Consider the following 23,515-nt stretch of genomic DNA (forward strand, 5'->3'; position numbering starts at 1 on the left):
TCAGCATTAAGTAAAAGGATTTTAAATACCACTACGTCAAGAAAGAAAACTGTTCAGTTAATCTCACAACTTGGAATATGCGTTTCCAAGAGAAGTTCGATCCTGGAAAAACAACTTACAATCCACACGCCATCAAACTCCAGAATTTTATGAAATTCACTGAGCTGCTCTCCCCACCACTCAGTACAATCTGGGTTACTAAAATCAGGAAAGACTGTCCATCCAGGATAACCCTAGAGAGCAAAGAAGAAGGCTGTGACAATTAGTCTGTTTGATGGTTCACTTCTGGATTTATTGCTGACTACTACGTCTTCTACTAGAAGCCCCCTGCATCTTAACATCTTAGAATCAAAACCTGTGACTGTGACTCTCCTCCAAAAACTAAATAGTAAAATAGATGCAAGGGACCAAAGGAAGAAAAAAGAAAAGGAAAACCAACTGATTAAATAGGTAAGAAGCCATCAAATGTCTTTGATCTATTTAAAAATACATAAAATTTCATTATGTCAAGCCAGCTGGGAGAAGAATCATTTAAAATACTGGAAATCTAACTAGATAATACTTTAGAAGAGAATGATTAAATTCGTTTAATGTATTGTTCATTAAAAGTCATCCCAAACCCACTTTGAACAATGATGTTTATAAACAATACACTGATTTTTGGCATATAAACAATTGTTTTTAAATGGTTAAAAGAATTTTGTGCTTCTTACTCAGGTCCGATATTTCTTGCCCTATGTCCTCTTCCAATCTATTCCTATCAAAGTGTAGCTTTTAACATTTTTCGCAAATAGTACAAAGATACAGCCACAGTCAAATTATTGAAAATTCTGAATTGATGAGATACAAGCTTTTGTGCATAATTTCTTGCTCATTTTCCCAACAAGCTTATAGGTTGTCATTTAGGGACGACTTTACACTCAACATAATGTATATAATTATATACACATGTATATTTATATATAAAATGCAGAGACTACTTAAAACTCAAGATGAGAGCTTGAAATGCCCCCTTTAAGTGGATTGAATGACTAGTCCTTTGTTTTAGGTGATGGGGTACCAAATAATCATGAGAGATAATTTTGGCCCTCAGGGAACAGGCGGTGTGGCCAAGAAGTTATCTGAAGAAACATTCTACCTACAGCAGGGCCAGCAAGCTTCATTTTAACCAAAGGTCTTTATAATGAACCCCAGCCACCTTTACTACTACTGCCTCCGCCAACATCTTAGAGCAAATGATCTGTGTCACTTACTGGTCGGTGGAGGTAACTATCTAACTAAACTCTTATAATTGTATGCAAATTCCTAATTAGAGACCACTCAAAGATGCGTACTACTGAAATGACTCAAAGGGCTGGATAATCTACTTTTTGGATAACCGAAATAATGTTTCTGTGACCATGTCCTCTGATTTTATACTTACTCATGAGTATCAGTCTATCTGATATTTTAGAAATTCAATTCAAACAGGATTCACTTCAAAACAGTAAAAGCAAAGAATTGGTTTGGAGAAGGAAAGAAACTTCTCTGTTGCTTCACGAAAAGTTAGAATCAATGAAAAAGAAAGTAAATGGAATCAAGTGTTGTAAACAAAGTCAATGGTAGGAATTAAGTGAGCGGTTAGGTAAGGAGGCTTTGATAACCCCGAAGAGACAGTTTAGCAAAGGAAACGGCCCAGGCACAATAAGAAATCAAGTCACAGGAACTTTCAGATTAAGTACCAGTTTTAGCAAATCTCACATAATCCAGTCATCTAGGACTGAGTCCACACATAATTGAAACAGAACGTTGCTTAAGTCATTTAAATTACTTTCAAAAGCTCGGCTGCCCTGAAAATACGTCTCCAGCAGCCTACTCCAATTGAAACTGCTACCTTGGAATAAAGGTGAGGCTCTATCCAAAAGACTGATGTGAATTAAAAATATATTAATTGAGCTAGGTTTCACATGAGTCTGTGAGCATCCTACTACATCATCATAGCTGAATTTATTGTCTTGGAATAAAGATAGAAATTGAGATGCAGGAGGAACTTATGAATAAACGGATTTTCTTCTAATAATATATTTCTTCTCAATTATCTATAGTATTAGAGATTCAGGGGCTAGCTTTTTAGAGACTAGATCTTAATTATTCCCACCAGAAAAAAAGAAGTGATAATATGCGATGTGATAGAGATGCTATCACTACAATGATATTGCAACACATAAATGTATCAAATCAATATGTTATACACTGTAAATTTACACAATGTTATATATCAAATATATTTTAATTAAAAATAAATCCTTCAGAATTGTACTCATTCTGCTATTACATTTACTGGTTTAAAAATAACAACAGAAATTTCTAAAGTCATGAAAACAGTAATAATACTTGTCTTCTACCCATCTTCATACCAAAAATGCAAACTTCTCAAAATGATTGTAGTTTACCCGAATTTTCTTGAGAAATTACCTGCCCAACAACAGCGCCTTTGTTCCCTAAGATCCACACTTTCTTTTCTCTTCCCTTCATATAAGGCTGGTAGTCAGAGTTATTTAAGATGCCAGGATTCTAATAAAAGAATATAATAATAAATATTGTTTTGTAACTTTTTTTCCTACTTTGAAAGGAAAAAGTAGGCAACAGAATAAGTGTTTGAACCTACCATAATAATTACATATTTCAGTCCATATTTATGTAACTCTTCGGCAAAATCTGAGAGATGAGGGAAAGCCGCTTCATCAATGGTGAAGTCCTTCTTTCCATCCATGTAGTCTATGTCAGAGTACTGGACATCCTGAAAGACAGTGCTGGCCAGTCAGAACCGAGAAATATCACCATGCTGATAGAAAGTATCATAGCTCTGGTTCTTGATCATTGAAACTGAAGCTATATTTCTTAATAAGCCTGAGGCTTCCAGGACTTGGCTACCATCTAGGAGTAAATAACTCCCTTTGGAGAGATGTTGGCACCCTTGGGTTGCAGGTTTACATTTTCATCCTGAGAGGTGCATGTCGTAGGTGTTGGGAGGAACCTGAGGTAGGGACTGTGTCTCGTTCATCCTTGTAACTTGAGAGCTCGGAGATGTGACATAAAACCAGTGTTCTTTAAATGTTTGTTTGAATGAATATATTAGTAATGTGATAACCAGGGACTAACTCGGAGCTTAAACATCAAGCTAGAATATATTGTAAGAGGAGAAAATGGTGTCCTTGCCTCTATAAAACCACTATAATTAACAAAGATAAATAACAAAGGCATAGAGTTTTAAATGACCAAACTCTCATGTATACATTATTTTTTCTGTTCACATACCAGTGTGTGAGGAGCAGGTGTTATTCTTAATGAGAAGATTGAAATGTGAAGGGCTTAAGCGACATTTCCCAAGGTCACGTGCATGGGTGAGTGGGGGCACTGGGACTTTGGTGATAGGCTCTTGGATTCCAGACACCCTTTTTTTTCCAATCTACCACATACTCCAAAGGCATATGAAGGTCTTCTAAGTACATGTTCCTCACGTAGTCATGTGGCTTGTGATCTGTTACCAAGGCAGCATCGTCTGTTCGAATACTGGGTAGTCATTTAGGCCCAGGTGTCCTCCACAGCCACATGGTGGGAAATTGCGGACCCAAGGAAGAAAAGCTCATTTAACACCTTTGAAAACCCTTCCCGTCAGAAGTATGGGGACAGACTAAAATCTGCACCACATACAGTTAAAAAGAACTGCTTCTGAATCCTGGTCCTGCAATTTAGCTACTGTAGTGACCTTAGGAAAATTCTTAACCATGCAGCATCTCCATTTCCTCACTTACAAAATACCAATAAATGGGGCTCACCCACGAATGTGAAAAGGCTTTGTAAAATAATAAAGATGTGACAAGATTTCGTCTAATCTTTCTTGGAAGTGGGCATTTACAGATAGCAGATATGGGTGAAGTAAAATAAAATACAGGATCAAATTCTCCTTCGCACCAAAACAACACAGTGGGTACATTTTCTTGCAGGAACATTTCATCTCCCTGCCTGCCCTCACTGCTATTCTGAAAAGCCCTGAGATCAAGGCAAAGTCATTTCCACCCATACAATCTTCATTCAGATGCCAACCAAATATGCACATGCAGCACAGTTCCAAAGATCTAGCCCCAAGTAAGTTATTGTGACAACTTCATTAGCCAGATTATACATCTCCTGAAGAAACTGATCAAATGTTACACACAATAATTATCTGTTTATTAGTGGGCACTGAGCATCATAAATCCTTTGCAATCATAGAGCTTTCAAAATGAGAGTCGGCTAGATCTGGAAGGAGTACACAACGTCACTATGAGAAAGTCACTTAATGTCAAGTCACTGTTAGATTCAGCAGCTCTTTGTAACCATATCATCCCAGCTGTTGCTTCCTCTTATAAATTAACAGCTAACTTTGATGGAGTTCGTCCTGTGCTACCTGCTTTTCATGCACAGTATAAGGCATTCTTCACTACTAGCCCACCAAAGTAAGTCCTATGTTTTCATTTATAAAGGAGGAAACTAAGACTCAGGGATGTTAATTAACTAGTCCAACATTGCACAGAGCCAGGGGTCGAGCTAAAATTCAAAACGATATCCATATGCCCATAAACATTTCCAGGATGAAAGAGGTCATTTAGCACACAAATTTCTGATGGTAGGTGTGTCTGTCTGTCTGTCTATCTATCCACTGTTCATCAATCTGTATTTTTCCTAATAAATTGAATTCAATGCAAAAAAATAAAAGATAAGAAATGATGCCTTATACATGAAAAGAGAAATTCCAACTTACATATGGAATCTCAGCTGCACGATTTCGGTCTACAACTTTTTTCAATCCGTCGATGCCACCATAATTCCTGCGACTAAGCTGGAACCCAAGACTCCAGTAGGGAGGCAAGAATGGTCGTCCAACAAGCTTTGAAAAGATAAAGAAATGTGTACACATTTAGAATAAGCATTGTTTGTAGCACCATGTCTGACACAGAAAACATTGTTTCTATTTCATTTTCTATAAAGTCTCCTGATCTAAAAATGTCAGAGCCAAGGATCATCTCCTAGGGTAATTTGCAGAATTCTATAACTCACATCTTTCATTACTAACTACCTAAATACATTCCCAACCACTGCAACATCAGAAAATGACAGGATTTGCAGAAAGTGCTTGAATAACAGTATCAGCTTGGGGGGAAAGAAGTAACATTCACTCATCCAATAAATACTCGGTACGTGTTTACAGTGTGGCAAGGGCTGATGCAGGCATTTGGGATCTAATAGCATAAATCAAACATGGTTCCTCCTCTCACATAAATGTCTAGTGTAATTTCAGACAGTGCTATGTGCTAAGCAAAAAGACTAAGGGCTGATGGGATTAAGAGTGAGATGGTGAAGAAGTACTAGACTATACTTAAAATCCAAGTCTACAAATTGCTCAAGCCAACATCCTGAGAAAAGCCCAGACAGAACCCCGTCTTACGTATTCCCTAAGAGCTGCTGTTTGGTCCTCCCCTATGAGAACTCCCTCAACCCGGTGCTTTCTCTCATCCCTATGAAGCCATACATAATGCATTTGCATCTCATTAGTGGTATTAATATAAGGTGTTTCTTATTACAATTATTTCAGGTTCTGTCATATTTCTCCTATGTGACAATAAATTCACTTGCAGCCAAAATCCTATTCCATATGCCTTATGTATCATCTTGAGCAAATTGCTTCATTTTTCTGCACCTGAGTTTTTTTATCTGTAAAGTGGGAAGTTTAGGCTAAATGCTGTCAAAGTCCCTTCCTCTCCTACAGTTTGAATCAAAAACAGTTAGCACAGTTTCTTTTACATAGTTTTTTTCACTAATTTTTTGTTGTTCTTGTTGAATTGAATGAATAAACTTTGCTGAGTTTTGGCCTTAGATCTTTGGAATGATTGTTCACACATAAATGAACTATGAGTTCCTTGAAAACAGGATGGCATCTAACTTATTTTTGCATTTCTCAAGCCTTGCACAGTGCCTCTTCAGCATGCAGAAGGCACTCAACCAATGTGCGTCAGAATAAGCACACAGTGCAGGAAAGACTCAATCCCAGCATTTGGAATCCAGAGTCTACGTATACAATTTAATTTTCTCTTGTGAATTTATAATGAGTGTATTGATTATCTAAATGCAAAGCCCATACCTCCAGGTATTCCTGAACCACTTGTTCAGGAGTATTTCCCAGGAACACGTAGAAGTCAAGAATGCCCCCAATGGTGCGGTAAGTGATCGCAGGAGCCGGCTGAAGGGTGACCTCTGAAAGGGTTAAGCTAAGAGCTGTTAGAATGCCGGCTTGGAAATATACTCCTCTCTGGAACATGAATACCTGAGCTACCCAAAACAGGTTCAGTCTCATTGACAGAGATGAAAAATCACATATGTTCCTTTTTTCAGATGGTTGCTGAAGTTTATCAAAACATCAAATGGGTAAAACATTCATGAAGAACTGATTTTTTTTAAGAGAAAAAAAAGGACATTTCTATTTTAATCTGGCTACATAAAAATACAAATGTCTGGGATTGATGAGTGATTTAACCTAAAGGAAAAGTTCAAAGACCTTATTAGACGAGTTTAACTACAACTGAAAAATGAAAATATACTCTTATTAGAGCAGCATTAGTCTAGAAGATGGAGGAGGAAGATTCTAGAGTGGGGAAGGGGTGAACCATGAGAAACAGCCTACAAAACACAGCCTTGTTGCCTTCAGACAGACACATGGTTTACAGGTTGAAGCCTACAGGTATCTTTAGGACGTGTCTATCAATGGGGCCTATTACATACAAAACAGCATGAGAAACCTTGCATCCAGTGAGAACCCTGAAGTGGTTTTCAATGGAAACAGATTTCAGCATGAACTGGTTTTGTAAACAGGTTAACCTACTTCGGGTTTCTAGTTTCTATAGAAGCACTGTAGGTCCAATATGCCTTCTGCTAAACACTGATCTCATTGAGAAGGTCATTTCTATAAAAGTTGCATCCCAAGACATACTTCTGCCAAGATCAAAAGATGCTTCCTACCCATGGCATTACTGTTCAGCAGAAAAACCCCGAAAGAGTTGCCGCTGGTGTCTTCAAGGCACAAGAAGAAGGTATGAGCTCCATACAGATTAATCATGCCCTGAAACCAGAAATGAAAGAAATAATAGTATTGTATGTTGAAAATAGTTTTCATTCTCCCTAAAATAAAATCAAAGGCTACGCACAAATGTACTCGGTTAACACTTGATGTAGTTTAGTATTGTGCCAAAAAGGTTTTGAAACAGTAACATCAACTGGCAATGGATAAATGTGGCATATCCACACAATGGGACACTCTTAGCAATAAGAAGAAATGAAATACTGACACCTGCTTTGACATGTATGAACCTCATAAATGTTACGCTAAGTGAAAGAAATTACATCAAAAAACATATATGACATGATTCCATTTATGTTGAACGTCAAAAAAAAGAGTCAAATCTATAAAGACAGAAAATATATTAGTGATCGTCTGGGGCTGGAGTGGGCACTGGGGTGGGGATGGGATTTAGTCTGAAAGGGTATCAGGGGTCCTACTGGGCTGATGAAAATTCTCTGAAACTGGATTATGATGTAGGTTGCACAACTCAGTAAAAGTGCTAAAAACCATTAAATTATACACCTTAAGCAGGTGAATGTTATGGTGTATAAATTTATATCTCCATCGAGTTTTTTTTTAATTGGAAAATGTTTGCAATGACATGTAACAAAATGTTAGCAGAAGATATAATTTGAGCAATTTTGAATTTCTTCTCTATTCCTAGCTGTATTTTCTAATTTTCTATAATTAAGATATAATATGTAGGTAGTAAAAAAGTTTAAAATTTAAAAAAGGATATTGACTCTTTCATGGGGCTGTGAGGAGCACTGATATAAAAAGAGTTAATGAGTATAAATGTAAGCGCTGTAAGAATAGAAGATGTTGAGATTATAATATACAAAAGCTCCCTGTGTGATGCTGCAAATTTAGCCCCTGGTTTAGGGCTGGTATAGAGATCAGCATGATGTGTGAAATATAGAAGACCAGCGGCCTCTGCAAAATTAGGCTGGTTTTAAAATTACAGCCAGAAAGACTCCTAGCATCAACACTCAGATAGATAACAGACTGTAATCTAAAAAATAATATAAAGAAAGGAGAGGCGGAGGGGTGGGGAAAGAAAAGAAAAAAAAAGAAAAAGAAAGGGAAGGAGAGAGAAAGAGAAGGAAGGAAAGAAGGAAGGAAGGAAAGAAGGAAGGAAGAAAAGAAAAAAAGAAAAGAAAGGAAAAAGACTTATAACCTAATCAGTGACTCTGTAAGTCAAGGATTTTGTCTGCAGAAACCCACTAGTAGGAGGCTCAGCACTCCACGTTCGTCTCTGTCCTTGACCAAGCATCTTAGTGAACATGCTGGCCATTGCTTTTTCTTTGTTGAGTTCAGTAAGTGTGCTTCCTCTGCTGCATCAGACTTGGTAGGCGGGCCAGTTAATGTGCTACCTGATTTGTCCATCTCCTGTGGAATATGAACTGCAAAACTTCAGTCGCATCCCTCCTTTGCAAAATACATCAACCGCAGCTCTTGCCCAGATCCGAGAATCATCTGCACAATGGAGGCTTCAAGACATGCTCTGCAAAGCAGTGCTACTCAACGTGCCATCCACGGGTGGCTACCTCCCCCAACCCTTTGCTGTGAGGCGGCAACAAGGTGGGCACAGACATCAAGAGAAAGTTTGAAACTCTTTTATAGCAACTTAAAAGAGTAATTTTATATCTGTTCAATTCAAAATTTAGGTGTGTATTTTATGTGTCTTTGAGTATTTTTATTTCATTTTCCTAGTAATATATTTGAATTGTATTTTATTAAAGTACTGCCCATGCTGGATAATGAGAGAGAGAGAGAGAGGTGGGGAAAGGGAGGAAGAGGAGAAGAAAGAAAGAAAGGAAAGGAGAGACGGAGGGAGGGAAGGAGGATTCCTTTACTACAGATAAGTCAGGAGGCACTGCTCTAAACCAGCTCTTCTCCCACTTTACTATGTATGTGATGCACTTTTGGGTCTTGTTAAAATGCAGATTCTGATTCAGTGGGGCTGGGCTACGGCCTAAGGTCTTGCATTTCTGACAACCTCGCAGATGATGCCAACGCTGCTGTCTCTGGAACCCACTGTGGCCAGCAGGAATCTAGAACAATGTTAAAGCTGCCAAAACAGGCATTTTTTTAGTCTACAAAGTTCTCCTCAGACTGGTCCCTGCTGACACTTACCCCTAGACACCACTCAGTTATAAAAGACAAACAGGTATTTCACAGAAGTATTTTTTAATATATATCAGACTATAATAGTCATTATTATATGTTCCTTTAAAAGTGAGATGTTTGTACAAATTGATATACCACTGATTGTGAGTTGATAAACCTTAAGAACAAATATTCTCCAACACATACAAATCTAAATTGGGCAAAATAAGATACAGATGTAACTCTGTCGGTTATTTTACTTGATAAGATTACGCTGTAGGTTACTTTCTGGAAAGGAGAGAAGGCATTCATTATTGTGAGCAACAAGCAGGAGGAAGGGAGCCTCACCTCGGTAGGGGTGGCATCGCGGGTGAAGATGGGCCAGGTCTTCCAGGCCATGCTGTGGCGGTACTCCTGGTGCACGTGCTCTCCCAGCCCGTACACGTTGGCGCTGGGCAGTCGGAAAGACAGCTGCAGGTACTGCTGGGCGAACTGGAGGGGCCCGATGCCCGTGTCCAACCTGGAATCGGGGCCGTGGAGTAAGAGCGAGAGTCACCCAACAGCGCGCTCTGCCAGCCAGCCGTCTCCTCCTTTCCCTGTGCACTTCAAGAACAGCGATTGCAGGTGGTGTCATCCACTTTTATGTGTCCTTTGAAGGTCCTTCTAGTGTGTCTCTGATTCTTTGATTCAAGAGGAGCATAGCACTGAAGATGTGAGACTAGTAACAAGTGGGATAATTGGGGGAGGGGAGTAAATTCAACCTTCCACCTGCTGTACATCCACTTCCTGCCAGGCACGGTTCTAGATGCTTATAAATATTACCTCAGCACACATAGCAACAGTGGGTACCTTGATTCCCTTTCTATGTACAAGGAAACCGAGACTAATGAGGCGAGGTCATTTGCCTAGTGTCACGCAGTTGACTGGTGATTCACACATGGCAGGATGTGAATACAGATTTCACTGACAATCCTTCTAGTTTTTCCAGTACAATTTACGATTTAAGTTCAAGCTGTTATTAGGTGCTTGATGGTAAGTTTCTCGGGAAGTAATAATTTGGAATGATAAACAGTGAAGTTGAGTTCCAGTGTAAATGGTAATCCAAAATAATAAAATTATCTATTTCATAATATACGTGAATCACAAGCATATGTGTATAACTTAGCAAATGAGCACACTACACATTAGTATTCATTGCTCTGCAGTCGTGACAGGGTCACGATGCTAATGATTTACAGTAAAAGCATTGACAGTTTCTGAGCTTCAAACATTTTCCCAACATTATCTCTGCCCGCCCGCACGCAGTTAAGTCAGAATGAGTGACACTGGGGAGTATATTCAAAGATATACAAAGAGTGTTGAAAAGCTCACAAGACTCTTTTGTTGCTCGTCCTCATTATTTTGATGCTGAAGGGCTTATTAATGACTTCCATGTGGTAGTTCAGGTTGGAGGTATTAGCAGTCCCATCAAACTGCTGAACGTTTTCATGGGGGACTTGATAGCGTATGTTATTGAAATCAGTGATCTGTCGGAAAACAGAAGGGACACTTCCTGATAAGGCTTTTACAAAAGATTTTCACTTTCAAATAACATCCAATAAGAATAGCTTCTAATTCTTGGCCCTGTGTTTCCTGACTTGAAAAAGAAATCACCCCATCACATGGCCCCCATCAAATAAAAATGTCTGCCCATCCCATTGGGATGTTCATGCAGAGAGGAACAGACACCTCCTGCCTCCACAGCTCTATGTGGAACCCAGAGTAGAGACCCTGCTTTCTTCAGAGATGTCTTTAATGGTGACTACCAAACTCACCTTAAAATGAAAACGATTGGATGTCTGATACTCAGCTGTGAAGAAGGTGTTGATTACATCATATCCAAACAGAGATGGGGACGGCAACCTACTCAACTGGGCAGTAAGCACTAGGGGTCAGGGCAGGAGAGAGAGAGAGACAGGGAAGCTTTTAGCCCTTAATTTGCAGTTATCTTATCTGAGCCATAAAAAGTTATCCCCTGGGGCAACATTAGGGCAGTGCTCACCTGGGCTGGTATTGTTAACCCAACGGCTGAGTTCATAGCCCCAGTTCCTGGGGAAGAAGCATCCGGGGACAGCAGTGTCTGGCACCGGCTTCCAGCAGCACTTATATTGCCATCTGCAGACATCCTGTAACAATAGCCCAGAATTACCAGTACATGAAATGGAGGAAGGAACGTTTATCTGTTTATTTGTAACCGATTTTATTCCAAGAAGAATTTATGACAGGTCATAATTACACTTATTTATTCGTTCTTCTTTTATTCATACATTTTATCCAGCCGTCCAATATCCATTTATTACCCACCAAACAAGGAACTAATAATACAGATAAATAAGACACAGTTCTTGCCTTCAGCAAACTTACAGCCCTTAAAAACAAGACTAGAAACAAAAATGGAGAATGACAACAGATTCCTAAGATTTTTTAACAGAAATAAGAATTATGAGAAAACTATTTATCCAAATATTTGCCAGTGAATGTGAAACTGTAATGTGAATCTTCAAATAGTACGATATTAGGTGATCAAAATTAGATAAGAAGAGACAGAAAACCTAAAATGACCATTAACCATGAAAATTATAAAAAGTAGTCTAAGACCTTTCCCTAAAAAAAAAAAATGATACTTTGCCCAGATGATTTGGGGAATAGAATATTCTCATATAATATATATATTTTCAGAACAAGTAGAAAAAGATAGAAAGTTTCCTGGTTCCTTTTATTAAGCTAGAATAATTCTGGCAACAAACTAGACAAGGAAAATCCACGTAAACAATCAAATAAAAATATATAAGCCAATTTCACTTAAAAAACATAGATGTGTAAAATTTTAACAAAACGTTAGCAACTTGAACTCACTAGTGTACTAAAAGAATTATGCATAATAGCCAAGTAAGGATTATCAAGCAAATGTTACAGTGGTTCAAAATTAAGAAATCTTTTAATGTAGTTCAAAAAGTCATATGATCATCTCAAGCAAAATATTTTTAAAATATAATAATGTTTTAAATTTAAAAACCAAGTTACAAAATTATATATATAGTATAATCAAATTTGTGCTAAAACAAGCCCAAAATATATATGTACAAAGTACATAAATATATATAAATATAATGCAAAAGTATAGAAAGATCAAGAGAAGGATACATACCAAGTTATTCACCTGATTCTGGGTAGAGGATTTGGAGGTAGAGAGAAAGCTTTATGAATAAAGACTTTCCTATTTTATTCTGTAGATAACTATAATGCCTGAATTTTTCATATTAAAGGAATATATCCAGTATAGATTTTGTGATTAAAAAGTCAAAAGAACATGTCACAACTCTACTTATTTGGAAAAAGTTTACTGACAAGTATTCTAGATGCTAACATCTAATGTCATTACTCTGAAAAACCACAATACGAATATAACAAATCAATGCTTCACACCTATTATAAACAAAGCAATTGCATTATAACCATACAATCTTCTTAAATGTACTAAGTCTCCATATATATAACTGATATTCCTGCCTCATCCTCTTGAATAACACAAAAGGTTGGAGGGGATGAGTGGAGAAAGAGTTTGGGAATTCTGGATAACTTCTGGGTAGCAGATTTTCCAAAGTCTCAGGCAGACATTTAGTAAGAACCTCTGCTACCTCTGAAATTGAGATCTGTAAAGGTCAAAAGGTCAGTTGCACTGCCATAAATTGTTCCAAAGTCTATCGACCGCTATAAAAATAAGGAAGACAAGAAATCCAGTAAAGCCAGGTAAACACAACACTTCCGCATGCAGTCTGCCTTAACATTCCTATTTCGGCTTTAAGCCACTACCTATACCCCAGACACCAAGAGATGTGTATCTCCTTCCTTTCTGTTTCCATGGCCACCACAACAACACAGACCCTCATAAACACATGCCTGGATTATAGCAGCCAACTCATAACAAGTCTCTAGCTCTATTCTTTCCTGAACACCAAACTTTTCTAAAGAGTATTCTCTGTCTTCCATATAGGTTTTTTGTCATTTTCCACTCAGAAATCATTGATTAATAGAATTTGAGAATTGAAAATTGACTTGGAAATTATCTAATCTAACTTCCATTGGATGCAAGGACTTTTTCAGTAGTCTCTGATAGGTGCTTTGATTCTGTGGATGACATGTACCCAACATCTTCTAAAATCAAATCAACTCAAATTCCTCTTTTATAATTAATACTTCATTGCAAAGTTATTTCTTATGTTTAGTTAACATCAGTCTCCAGAATGTTCTATTCTCTAAAACCTACTATAGTTGCATATTGCTTTTTAGATAAAGTATCTCAAACTACATTGGAAAATCAGAAAGGAAAACTATCCTTAGTGTAATGAGACAAAGAAAAAATTAAATGGATATTACAGAAAAATTTCAGTGGTCATTATTTGCAGGTAACATTACTGTATAAAGAAAGTCCAAGAGTCTCTGGACAAATTTGAAGCATTAATAAGTAAGCTTAATATGATTTCTGTTGTAAGATCAATAAGTATTCAAAAACATCAATTGTAAATCTATATGCCAACAAGAGCTAAATGGAAAATTAAAATTTGAAAATAATATTTAAATGAAATCAAACAATAAATAGAAAATATTTGGAAATAATTTTCAAGTCCTCTACACCAAAATTTTCAAAAATAAAAACCTAATAAATGGAGGGATATATCATGTTGATGGATAAAAAAATTCACTCTTATAAAGATAGAAATTCTCCCAAAATTAGTCTTTGAATTTTATATGATTGGAATCAAATTTCTGGTACATTTTGTGAGGAAACTGACAGGCTGATTTTATAATTTATTCAGAAATTTGAAAGGTCAAAGATAGACTAAGCAATCCTGAAGAAAAGTGAAGAATAATTTGGAGGACTTACACAACTACATATTAAGACTTATAACAGAGCTATAGTAATGAAGGCAGCGTGGTATGGCAAAAGAACAAACTAACAATGGAACAAAACAGAGATTCTAGCAACAGATCCACACATATAAAGACATATGATTTATAGTAAAGATGTCACTACAATGCAGAGGGGCAAAGATGGTAATTTCAGTAAGTGGTGATGGGTCTATTAGAAATTCAAGGACAGAAGTGTTCTAGACTCCTACCTGATACCATACACAAAAGTCAATTCTAGATTGATTAAATATCTAAGTTTGGAAGATAAAACAACAATGCTTTTAGAGAAAAAAATATAGGAATATATTTGTCTAACTGTGGAGTAGGCAAGAATTTTTAAATACAATTAAAAATGCACCAGCTACATAAAATTGATGAAGTGGGTTAAAAATTAAAAACTCTTTTTCCTCAAAAGTTACCATTAAGAGAGTTAAAAGTCAAACCATGGTGTAAAGAGACTCTTAAAATTGATATATGTAACAAAAGAGTTGCATCCAGAATATATAAATATTATAAAACAAGAAAAATACGAATAGCTCACTATAAAAAACTGGCCAAAAAAGAAATTGAAAAGACAGTTCACAAATATGATTATCCATCTAGCCAATCAGCATATGAAAAAGTGTTTAACTTTATTAGTCATGAGGAGTGTACAAATTAAAACCACAGAATGGTTATATTTAAAAAGGAAAAAACACCAAGAGTAGGTTAGATGTAGAGCAAATGAACTCATATAATGCTAAAGTATAAATGCAAATTGGTACCAATACTTTGAAAAGTTATTTTGCGATATCACCCAAGATAAACATGTGCATATCCAATGAACTGGAATTTCATTCTTATATATCATCATTTGCTTAGGATAAAACTGTATACTTAATAGCAATAAAGAGAGGTGCGAAAAAAAAAACCATTTTAGAAACAACAGGAAATTTAAGTTGACCAATTATATAATTAGCATAATGTACTATGATATACTATACTATCATATAAATATATAAATGTAATATAACATGAATATAATCATTAGTAACAAAAGAAGCATTGTAATAAAAGAAGCATCAGTTAGAAAATACAATGAATTGTATTTACAACAGAAACAATGTATACGAAATATCTAGGGAAAAAATTTTATAATGCATATGTAATAAAATCTGTATTAAGAGAAACACAAAACGCAGTTAAGAAATACGCATATACAAAGAGTTGAAATGGAGAAACTTTGTTTTTAAGATGGGAGATGCAAAATTATTATGTCAATATTACCTAAATTTAACCTAAAATTTAAAGCAGTTCTAATTAATATCTCAATAGGATATTATGAGATATAGAATACAGACTATGGGGTAAAGAAATAAAATCTAAATATACACACCTTTGTGATAAGGTCATTAAGTCACAACTAAGCAGGGTTCAAACAGGTGATATTCTTGTGGAAGCTACTCAGGTAGAAAAATCTATGTTTTTTATCACATGTTCATTGAGATCTCTTGTCAATAACATGATTTCAGAAGGCTCTTGTCTAACAAGTCACTTGAGTTCTACCGGTGACTCAGCCAGCCATCCATATGGGCTTGCGGGCCTCTGTTCTCAGGTCCACATGCATCCATAGGCCTCAGATATGTAGCCTTTCCACGGCTGTCCTTGAGATCACACTTGTGATACATTTAGCAACACTGGGAACTCTCTCTCCACTCTGGACTTAAGACATTTTACCCTACTCTGCTTTCCTAACTTCTTTAGTGTTGCTGTTTATTGCAATCAGGCAAAGAAGAAATAATTCCAAACAAATCGGAGGCCGATAATCCACTCCATCACCACCCTCTTCCCACTTCACATACTCATCTCTTTTCAATAAAACCCAGCAGGTCAACAGCAGGGAGCCCTTTTTCTCTAACCTCTGTCACCTCCTGGCCAGGAGCACAGTCTATCCTTTCTGATTCGGGGATTTCTGGGCACTCCGGAATAAATGAAGTATCTGCATAGAAATTAAAGGGCAAAGTTGAAAATCTGTAGTGTCATCAGTTCTGGGAAAGACGCAGTTACAGACATTCAGCCAGTTCTCCAGTCCCTGACCACTAGCAGCATATCTACATCTGCATGGAATGTTTACCACTTCTCCCAGTGTTAAACACATTTCCTTTTTGTTTAGTTGGGTTTTTTGAGCTATAATTCACATTCTGTAAAATTCACTCTTTAAAAGTGTACAATTCAATGGCTTTTAGTATTTTACAAAGTTGTGCAACCAATCACTGCTATCTAATTCCAGCACATTTTCATCACCCCAAAAAGAAATCACTCATTAGTGCTCACTTCCCATCCTCCCTTCCCCAGTCCCTGGTAAATATCAATCTGCTTTCTGTCTCTACAGGATTTGCCTATTCTGAACATTTCGTGTAAACAAATCATAAAATATGTGGTCTTTCACATATGGCTTCTTTTACTGGAGATAACATTTTCAAGGTTCATCCATGCTGCTGTGTTTAACAATATTTTATTCCTTTTCATGGCTGAATTATATTCCATTATATGAATACAATACTTATCAAAATCTATTCATCAGTTAGTGCACATTTGGGTTATTTTAACTTATTGACTATTATACAAAATTCTGCTATGCACATTCACATACAAGTTTTTATGTGAATGTATGTTTTAAATTCTCTTGACTATACCTAGAAGTGGAATTGCTAAGTAATATCGTTAACTTTAACTTTTTGAGGAAATGTCAAGTTCTTTTCCCAAGCGGCTGCAGTACTTTACATTCCAACCAGCAATGTATGATGGTTCCAATTCCTTCACATCCTCAACATTTGTTATGATCTGTCTCTTTTTTTTCAATATAGACATCTTAGTGGGCATGAAGGGTATTTCATTTTGACTTGAATTTCCCAAATAACTGATGGTGTTGACTATTTTTTCATGACGTACTGGCCATTTGCAGACCCTCCATGAATAAATGTCTGTTAAATCCTTTGCTCATTTTAGAACGTTGATTATTTTTCTTCTAATTTTGAATTGTAAGATTTCTTTATGTATTTTGGATGCTAGACCATTATCAGACATGTCATTTACAAATATGTTCTCGCATTCTGTGGGTTGTCTTTTCATTTCCATGATAGTGTCCTTTGAAGCACAATTTTTTTTTTTAATTTTGAAGTCCAATTTGATTTCGAAGACCTAATCTAAAGTCACAAATATTTATACCTACTTTTTTCTTAGCGTTTTATACTTTTGGCTCTTACATCTTGACCTTTGATCTATTTTGAGTTCATTTTCATATATGATGTCTTTCGCATGTGGATATCCAGCTGTCCCACATATATTTTGTTTGTTTGTTTTTTGCTTTTTTTCCTCCACTCACTTTCAACCATCTGTGATGTAAACTGGGAAGAAACTACTGTCCTCATTTGAGATAAAGACCTTCACTCAACATTGGCTATTTTTGCTTTAGACTTTACCACGTTTGTGACCCCTCTCCCCAACACAACAGCACCAGAAGCAGCATCTGATTCAGTGGGCTCACAAGCCACCTGAAACCCAGAATCCTATCTGAAGCTTAAGGCAACAGTTGCTGTGAGCACAATTGGTGCTCTTCTATACCTTTGTTTCTACTCAAACAAGACTTCAAAACATCTCTATTAGCTTTATAGCTCTACACTTGATATATACATATATTTAAATAAAAATGTGTTTTACAATTGGGTTAAAGACTAAACATAAGAGACTCCTAAAACTGCAAAACTCCTAGAGGAAAACTCACAGGGGAAATGCTTCATGAGCTTGGCCTTGGTGATGATTTTATGGATACGACACCAAAAGCACAGGCAACAAAAGCAAAAATAGACAAGTGAGACCACATCAGACTAAAAAGCTTCTGCACATCAAAGGAAACAGTCAACAGAATCAGAGGACAACTTAAGGAATAGGAAAACATATTTGCAAACCATATATCTGAAAAGGTGCTAATTTCTAAAATAAATGTAAGGAATTCCTACAATTCAATAGCAAAAACAAAACAAATAAAACCCACAAATAACCTGATTGGACTAAAGACTTGATTAGACATTTTTTCCAAAGAAGAAATACAAATGGCCAATAATTACATAGAGAAATGTTCAATGTCACTCATCACCAGGGAAATTCAAATCAAAACCACAATGAGATATCACCTCACATCTGTTACAATGGCTATTATAAAGAAAATAAAAAGATAACAAGTGCTGGTGAGGATGTGGAGAAATGGCAAATTGGTCCAGCCACTATGGAAAACAGGATGGAGGTTCTCCAAAAAATTAAAAACAGAAATTAGCACATGATCCAGTAATTCCCCCTTCTAGTTATTTATCCAAAAGAATTGAAATCGAGACCTCAAAGAGATACTAGCATTCCCATGTTCATTGCAGTGCTGTTCACAGTAGCCAAGATGTGAAAAAAGAGTGTCTGCTGAAGGATGGATGGATAAAGAAAATGTGATATATACATATGATGGAATATTATTCAGCCTTAAAAAGGAAAGAAATCTGGTCATTTATAACAACATGGATAATCCTTGAGGACATAATACTAAGTGAAACAAGCCAGTCACAGAAGGAAAAATATTGCATGATTCCACTTATGTGAAATATCTAAAATAGTCAAACTCACAGAAAGAAAGAATAGAATGATGGCTGCCAGGGGTTGGGGGAAGGAGGAAATGGGGTATTGTTAATCAACTTATAAAATTTCAGTTATGTAATTCTGATAAATTCTATAGACCTGATGTATAGCATTATGCCTACAGATAACAGTACTATATTGTACACTTGGAAATCTATTAAGATGACAGAACTAATGTTAAGTGTTCTCATCACCATAAAAAATCAAATTAAAAATATTCCTTTTCAACTCATGGAAACATAGCCTCAAAAAACATCTCGAGACAAGTCCAGTATGTAAGACAGTTAAAAGTGGAACTTCTCTGCATGAATTAGAGTATGGTTTAGGATGAATACAGGTGTGAAGATCTAGTTTTGTCTACTTTTAAATAGAAGAAACTGTTTATATACACTAGGATAATAATCTCATGAGACTTGTTCCCCACTACACATATACACACATACACACACAAGTTTTATAGGGAAAAAGCAGTGAAAGGCTAAAAATCACTTATGTCAATGGTTTTTAAATCACCTTACAAAGTCATAACTGTTCCTAGAAAGTGCTTTAATGTTTACCATGAAGAACAGTGGAAAGAGATTGAGTAGGGGTCTGCTACCAGCAGTTTCTTTTCACTGCATGCTAAATCTACACTTACAAAGTCAGCTTTATCAAGCTGAATACTCCTCAAATTCATTTTAAGAATAGGTTTTTGTATTGCACACGGTATTTTATTATTTAGGGTATAATGTGTGCATGAAGGAGAAGGCATTCTGTGATGTTTCTGTGAGAGAGCAATTTCAAAGGCGTCTATGAAGAAATCATAGCTATTTAATCAGAATGTGGGCAGGAGGCTAATTGTAATTGACATACATGGTCCAAGTTAAGCAGCCCTTAACTTCCCTAAAACCTGGTTTCCTTTTCTGTCATGTAATGGGACTGGACAGTTAACCTCAACTCTTTTTCTTGAAGATTATTTTATGACCCTGGGTTGAAGGACAGGGTTCTGATGAGCCTAATTTTGCATCTTGCTAAAATTGCATCAAATAAGACTTGGGAGACCTTGAATATTGCTAGCATTCAAGGTTTAGTTGCAGAAAAAGAACACTTATCATTTGGAGATTTTTTTTAAATTAACCATGGAGGTAGATTCTGAATAATGCATTGTGGTGGCACACTGAAGAATGAAAAAATAAAATGATCTTTTTAGCATCCAGAGGGGATTTCTGTTACTCATCCTTCCAAACCAGCAGCCACAAGCATCTCCCTTACCTGAAGGATTCACCACGAGAAGCAACAACAGGACATCCACGGCCACTACAATTAGGACGAAGATGATCAGAAGGACTTCCAACACACTAAACTTCCTCGCCATCTAGATGGACACAAAGAACAGGATTAAAGTAAACTACAAAACCCCATCCATCTAAAAGAATAGACAGGCATCATGATTAGAACATGAACTCCTTTGCAAGATGACTTGATTATCCGCATTCCTCTTTGTGTAATCCAGAGGATGTTTGTTTCCATTCGTCCAAGTGTCTCCCATTAACTGTAGTCCATGCCTCCAACACTTCTAGGACTCCTGCTTTTTTTTTTTTTTGTCTGCAGAGGGATTGAATATTGTCTAAGGGAAAAAAAATACATCAGACATAAAGAATTGGACGGAGAGGAGGAGGAATGGAACATAGCCCAGGAAAAAGAGAGATGAGGACTTGAGATGGCTCCCAAAGTCCTTCTAGACACTCCTTGGATCTTCACACCCTCCCTGGGCAGTAGAGAGGAAGGTCCACTCAGGGAGGGGAAACGTAGCAAAACCTGAATCCAAGACTTTTTATTCCAGTTCCCACGCCGTAATGCTGAGGTGTTCAGCTCTTTAAAGGTCACTAATCCTTTTAAGACTCTGGTAAGAAAACGAACCTAATCCTCATCTCCGACATAATGTTTGCACATATGTTCACAGCACACAGATCTGTAGAAATCTCCGGGCTCACAGTAGCTCTAAAGACCAAGCATGGACCCAAGTTGTAAAATATTTGGTATTCTGGAGGGTGTGAACTGAACTGGAAATCAAAGAACTTTAATTCTCGTCCCAGTTTCCATACCGACGATGGGTACTTTAACTCTTGGACGTGTGTCTTCATCTACAAAATGAGGTCAGATTCTGGACGTATTCTCATTCATCTGCTCTAACGATATTAATCTAGTGCTACGTGTATGCCCCACAATTCCGTGACAGCCCTGCACTTCAGTGACTCTCATCACCACTCCAGTCCCACCACCCCCTCATTGGCTTTACCCTGGAATCTTATCATCCTCCAGAGTTGCTCCACTTTGGAACTCTTAACCTCTGCCTCCTGTGTATTGGTCAGAAGCGCATGCCTTTTTACCTTCTCATTGCATTGCTTCCTTATTCTTTGATCCCATTAAAGCTTCTGTTCTCTTTAATTTCCTTTTAATTTCTTATCCCCTCCTGGCTTTCAGCCCTAACTGACCTAAGTCTCAATATCTATTATGGCTTTCATTTTGCTTGCTCCCTTATCTGCTTACAGTAATGAACCATCCATCCAAATGTCTGCTTTCTGGGTATGTGCATTCAGCCCAATGTAAATGACACTGGGTTCACAATCTCCCAAATATCCTGGGCCTGCAAGCTGACAGTCTTGCCTGGTCCTCTCATTTTTCACAGCAGAAATTTCAAACGCTGATCCTTCTTTACAAGCCCCAAGCTCTGTCACCTACACTTTTACTCTCAGCCAGTATTATCTCCAGCATCACAGACAAAATGACTATTTTTGCAGAAACTATTTTATATCCCTATTTCTCAACTCAAGCTTTTCTATAAAAATTATCCATATCTAGGTAGCTTCTAATCTTTCCCCCTCTCTTCTCAATGGAAGTTTTCCATCCTCTTAAGTATAATCCTCATATCTATTCTCTAAATCTCACAGCCTTTGAATTTTTCAAAAATCTTACTCCACTGATGACCCTTCTCTCTTGCCTGAGCAACCTCTCCCTCTGAACGTGCTCCTTCTCATCATAATATATCCCAGGTCACCCTAAACTCTGTCAGTGACTCTGTGTTCTTCTCTAGACCACACTTCCTTTTTCTTCTCTTGGTAACTTTCCAAAAAGATAACTTCACACCATCTGCATTACCTCCCTCCCATATTACTGGCATGGCTTCTGTTTCCTGCATTCCACTGAAACTGCTCCTGCCAAGGTTGCTGGTGGTTTAGCGCTGAGCACCGTGAGCACCGTCTTAATCACCTAGCACTATCAACCACTCCCTCCTCTTTAAAATTCTCCACCTTTGGATCATCTGATATTCAATCTTAATTTTCACGTAATCTTAATTTTCCATCGACTTTTCTGGTTTCTCTTCGGTCCTCTTTGCAGTCTCCTTTTTCATTAACTGTTGATTTTCCCTGTATTTCACCATAGGTCCACTCCTCACTCTCCTTTGGCCCTCTCCACCTTCATACAGTATCTGAGGGCAATCCAACCTGGATTCCTTCCTCAGAGGTTTGGATTCAGCTGCTTACTAGAAGTCCCACTTGGATTTCCCACAGTTGACCAAATTCAACATGAAATTTAAGCATGAAATCATCTCTCCCCATACCCCAGGCCCAACTTCTACCAATTCTGCCAAACTGGTTCCTTCTTAAATAACAAATACCTTGAGGAACAGAATCACAGTTTCTACAAAAACCTGAGTGTCTTTTTGGACTCCTCTTTTTCTGTTCATTCTCACAGTCAGCTACAAGTTCAGTTTCAGACTACTTTACCAGTAGCTTTCAAATGTGTTCCTTACTCTCCATCACTTTCAGACTGAACTGTGACCACAGCATCCCCATTTGGCTCCCTGCTTCCATTCAATGCTTCTGAAATCCACTGAAGGCCCTGCAGCTGTACTGATCTTTCTATAGCACCAGCAAGATGGTTTTGTTCTCTTATATGCAAGTATTCAGTGGTTCTCTTGATAAAATATGAACTCTTAAGCTTTGTAAACAAAGGTCTTCATGGCACCTCCCATGCCCAGCTGCCCAACCTCTTCTCTCTGCCATGCTCCAGCTATACAGAATCCCCTCTCTCTCTTTCTTTCTCTTTCTCACTTTGCCTCTCTTTTAAGTTTCCATTTCCCTGCACCCCTGCTCTTCCCAACCCCAGCCCAATGCCATGACCATTTCTACCAGAACTTTCTTATGTGTATAGTTTCACTTTTCAATTGAGGCTGCCTTTAGTTAATGTTTAATGAGCCAAGAAAAGAAGCACCTTAACTGTGAAATCAGGGTGAGGAGCAAAGATCTACACGCCAGTCTGCTAACACAGCATTCAGGAAATGGGTTTGGGATTGAAGCTGATTAACTGTTCTTTCCTAGTTGCCTAAATCTCTCAGGTGTCTCTCCACTGGTCTAAGTTATTCAAAGGTTTACTCTAATCCCCCTAAGACACATATCATATTGTGATGTTTCCATAAAATCCCTATATCAAGACTGATCAGGGCGGGCATCATAATTGCCATTTTATAGACAGATGTTAAGGAAGTTTGTTTAATTGTGGCTAGTCATGGAACTGAGGCAAGAACTGAGACGCCCTGGTTCTTAAATGAGTATTTGAGTTTCTCTCACTGTCTCTACAATATATCCTAGACTGAAGAGCTTAAAGATTGAAAGCTTAAAT

The 23,515-nt window shown here is 37.3% G+C and overlaps 1 protein-coding gene across 1 annotated transcript in view; it reads right to left on the reverse strand.

Moving 5' to 3' along the window:
- MGAM2 (maltase-glucoamylase 2 (putative)) overlaps window positions 1-20,207 on the reverse strand; it is a 77,407-nt gene extending 57,200 nt beyond the window's left edge. Inside the window, 13 exon segments of the mRNA XM_072965347.1 lie at window positions 120-233; window positions 2,455-2,553; window positions 2,648-2,779; window positions 4,784-4,909; window positions 6,161-6,273; window positions 7,036-7,135; window positions 9,593-9,764; window positions 10,616-10,770; window positions 11,059-11,168; window positions 11,286-11,409; window positions 16,093-16,172; window positions 19,452-19,467; window positions 20,118-20,207. Coding sequence (XP_072821448.1) covers window positions 120-233; window positions 2,455-2,553; window positions 2,648-2,779; window positions 4,784-4,909; window positions 6,161-6,273; window positions 7,036-7,135; window positions 9,593-9,764; window positions 10,616-10,770; window positions 11,059-11,168; window positions 11,286-11,409; window positions 16,093-16,172; window positions 19,452-19,467; window positions 20,118-20,207 — 1,431 coding nt within the window.
- Between the last annotated feature and the right edge of the window lie 3,308 nt (window positions 20,208-23,515).

The sequence above is a fragment of the Vicugna pacos genome, chromosome 7 (assembly GCF_048564905.1).
Source record: "Vicugna pacos chromosome 7, VicPac4, whole genome shotgun sequence".
In the NCBI taxonomy this organism is placed as follows: Eukaryota; Metazoa; Chordata; class Mammalia; order Artiodactyla; family Camelidae; genus Vicugna; species Vicugna pacos.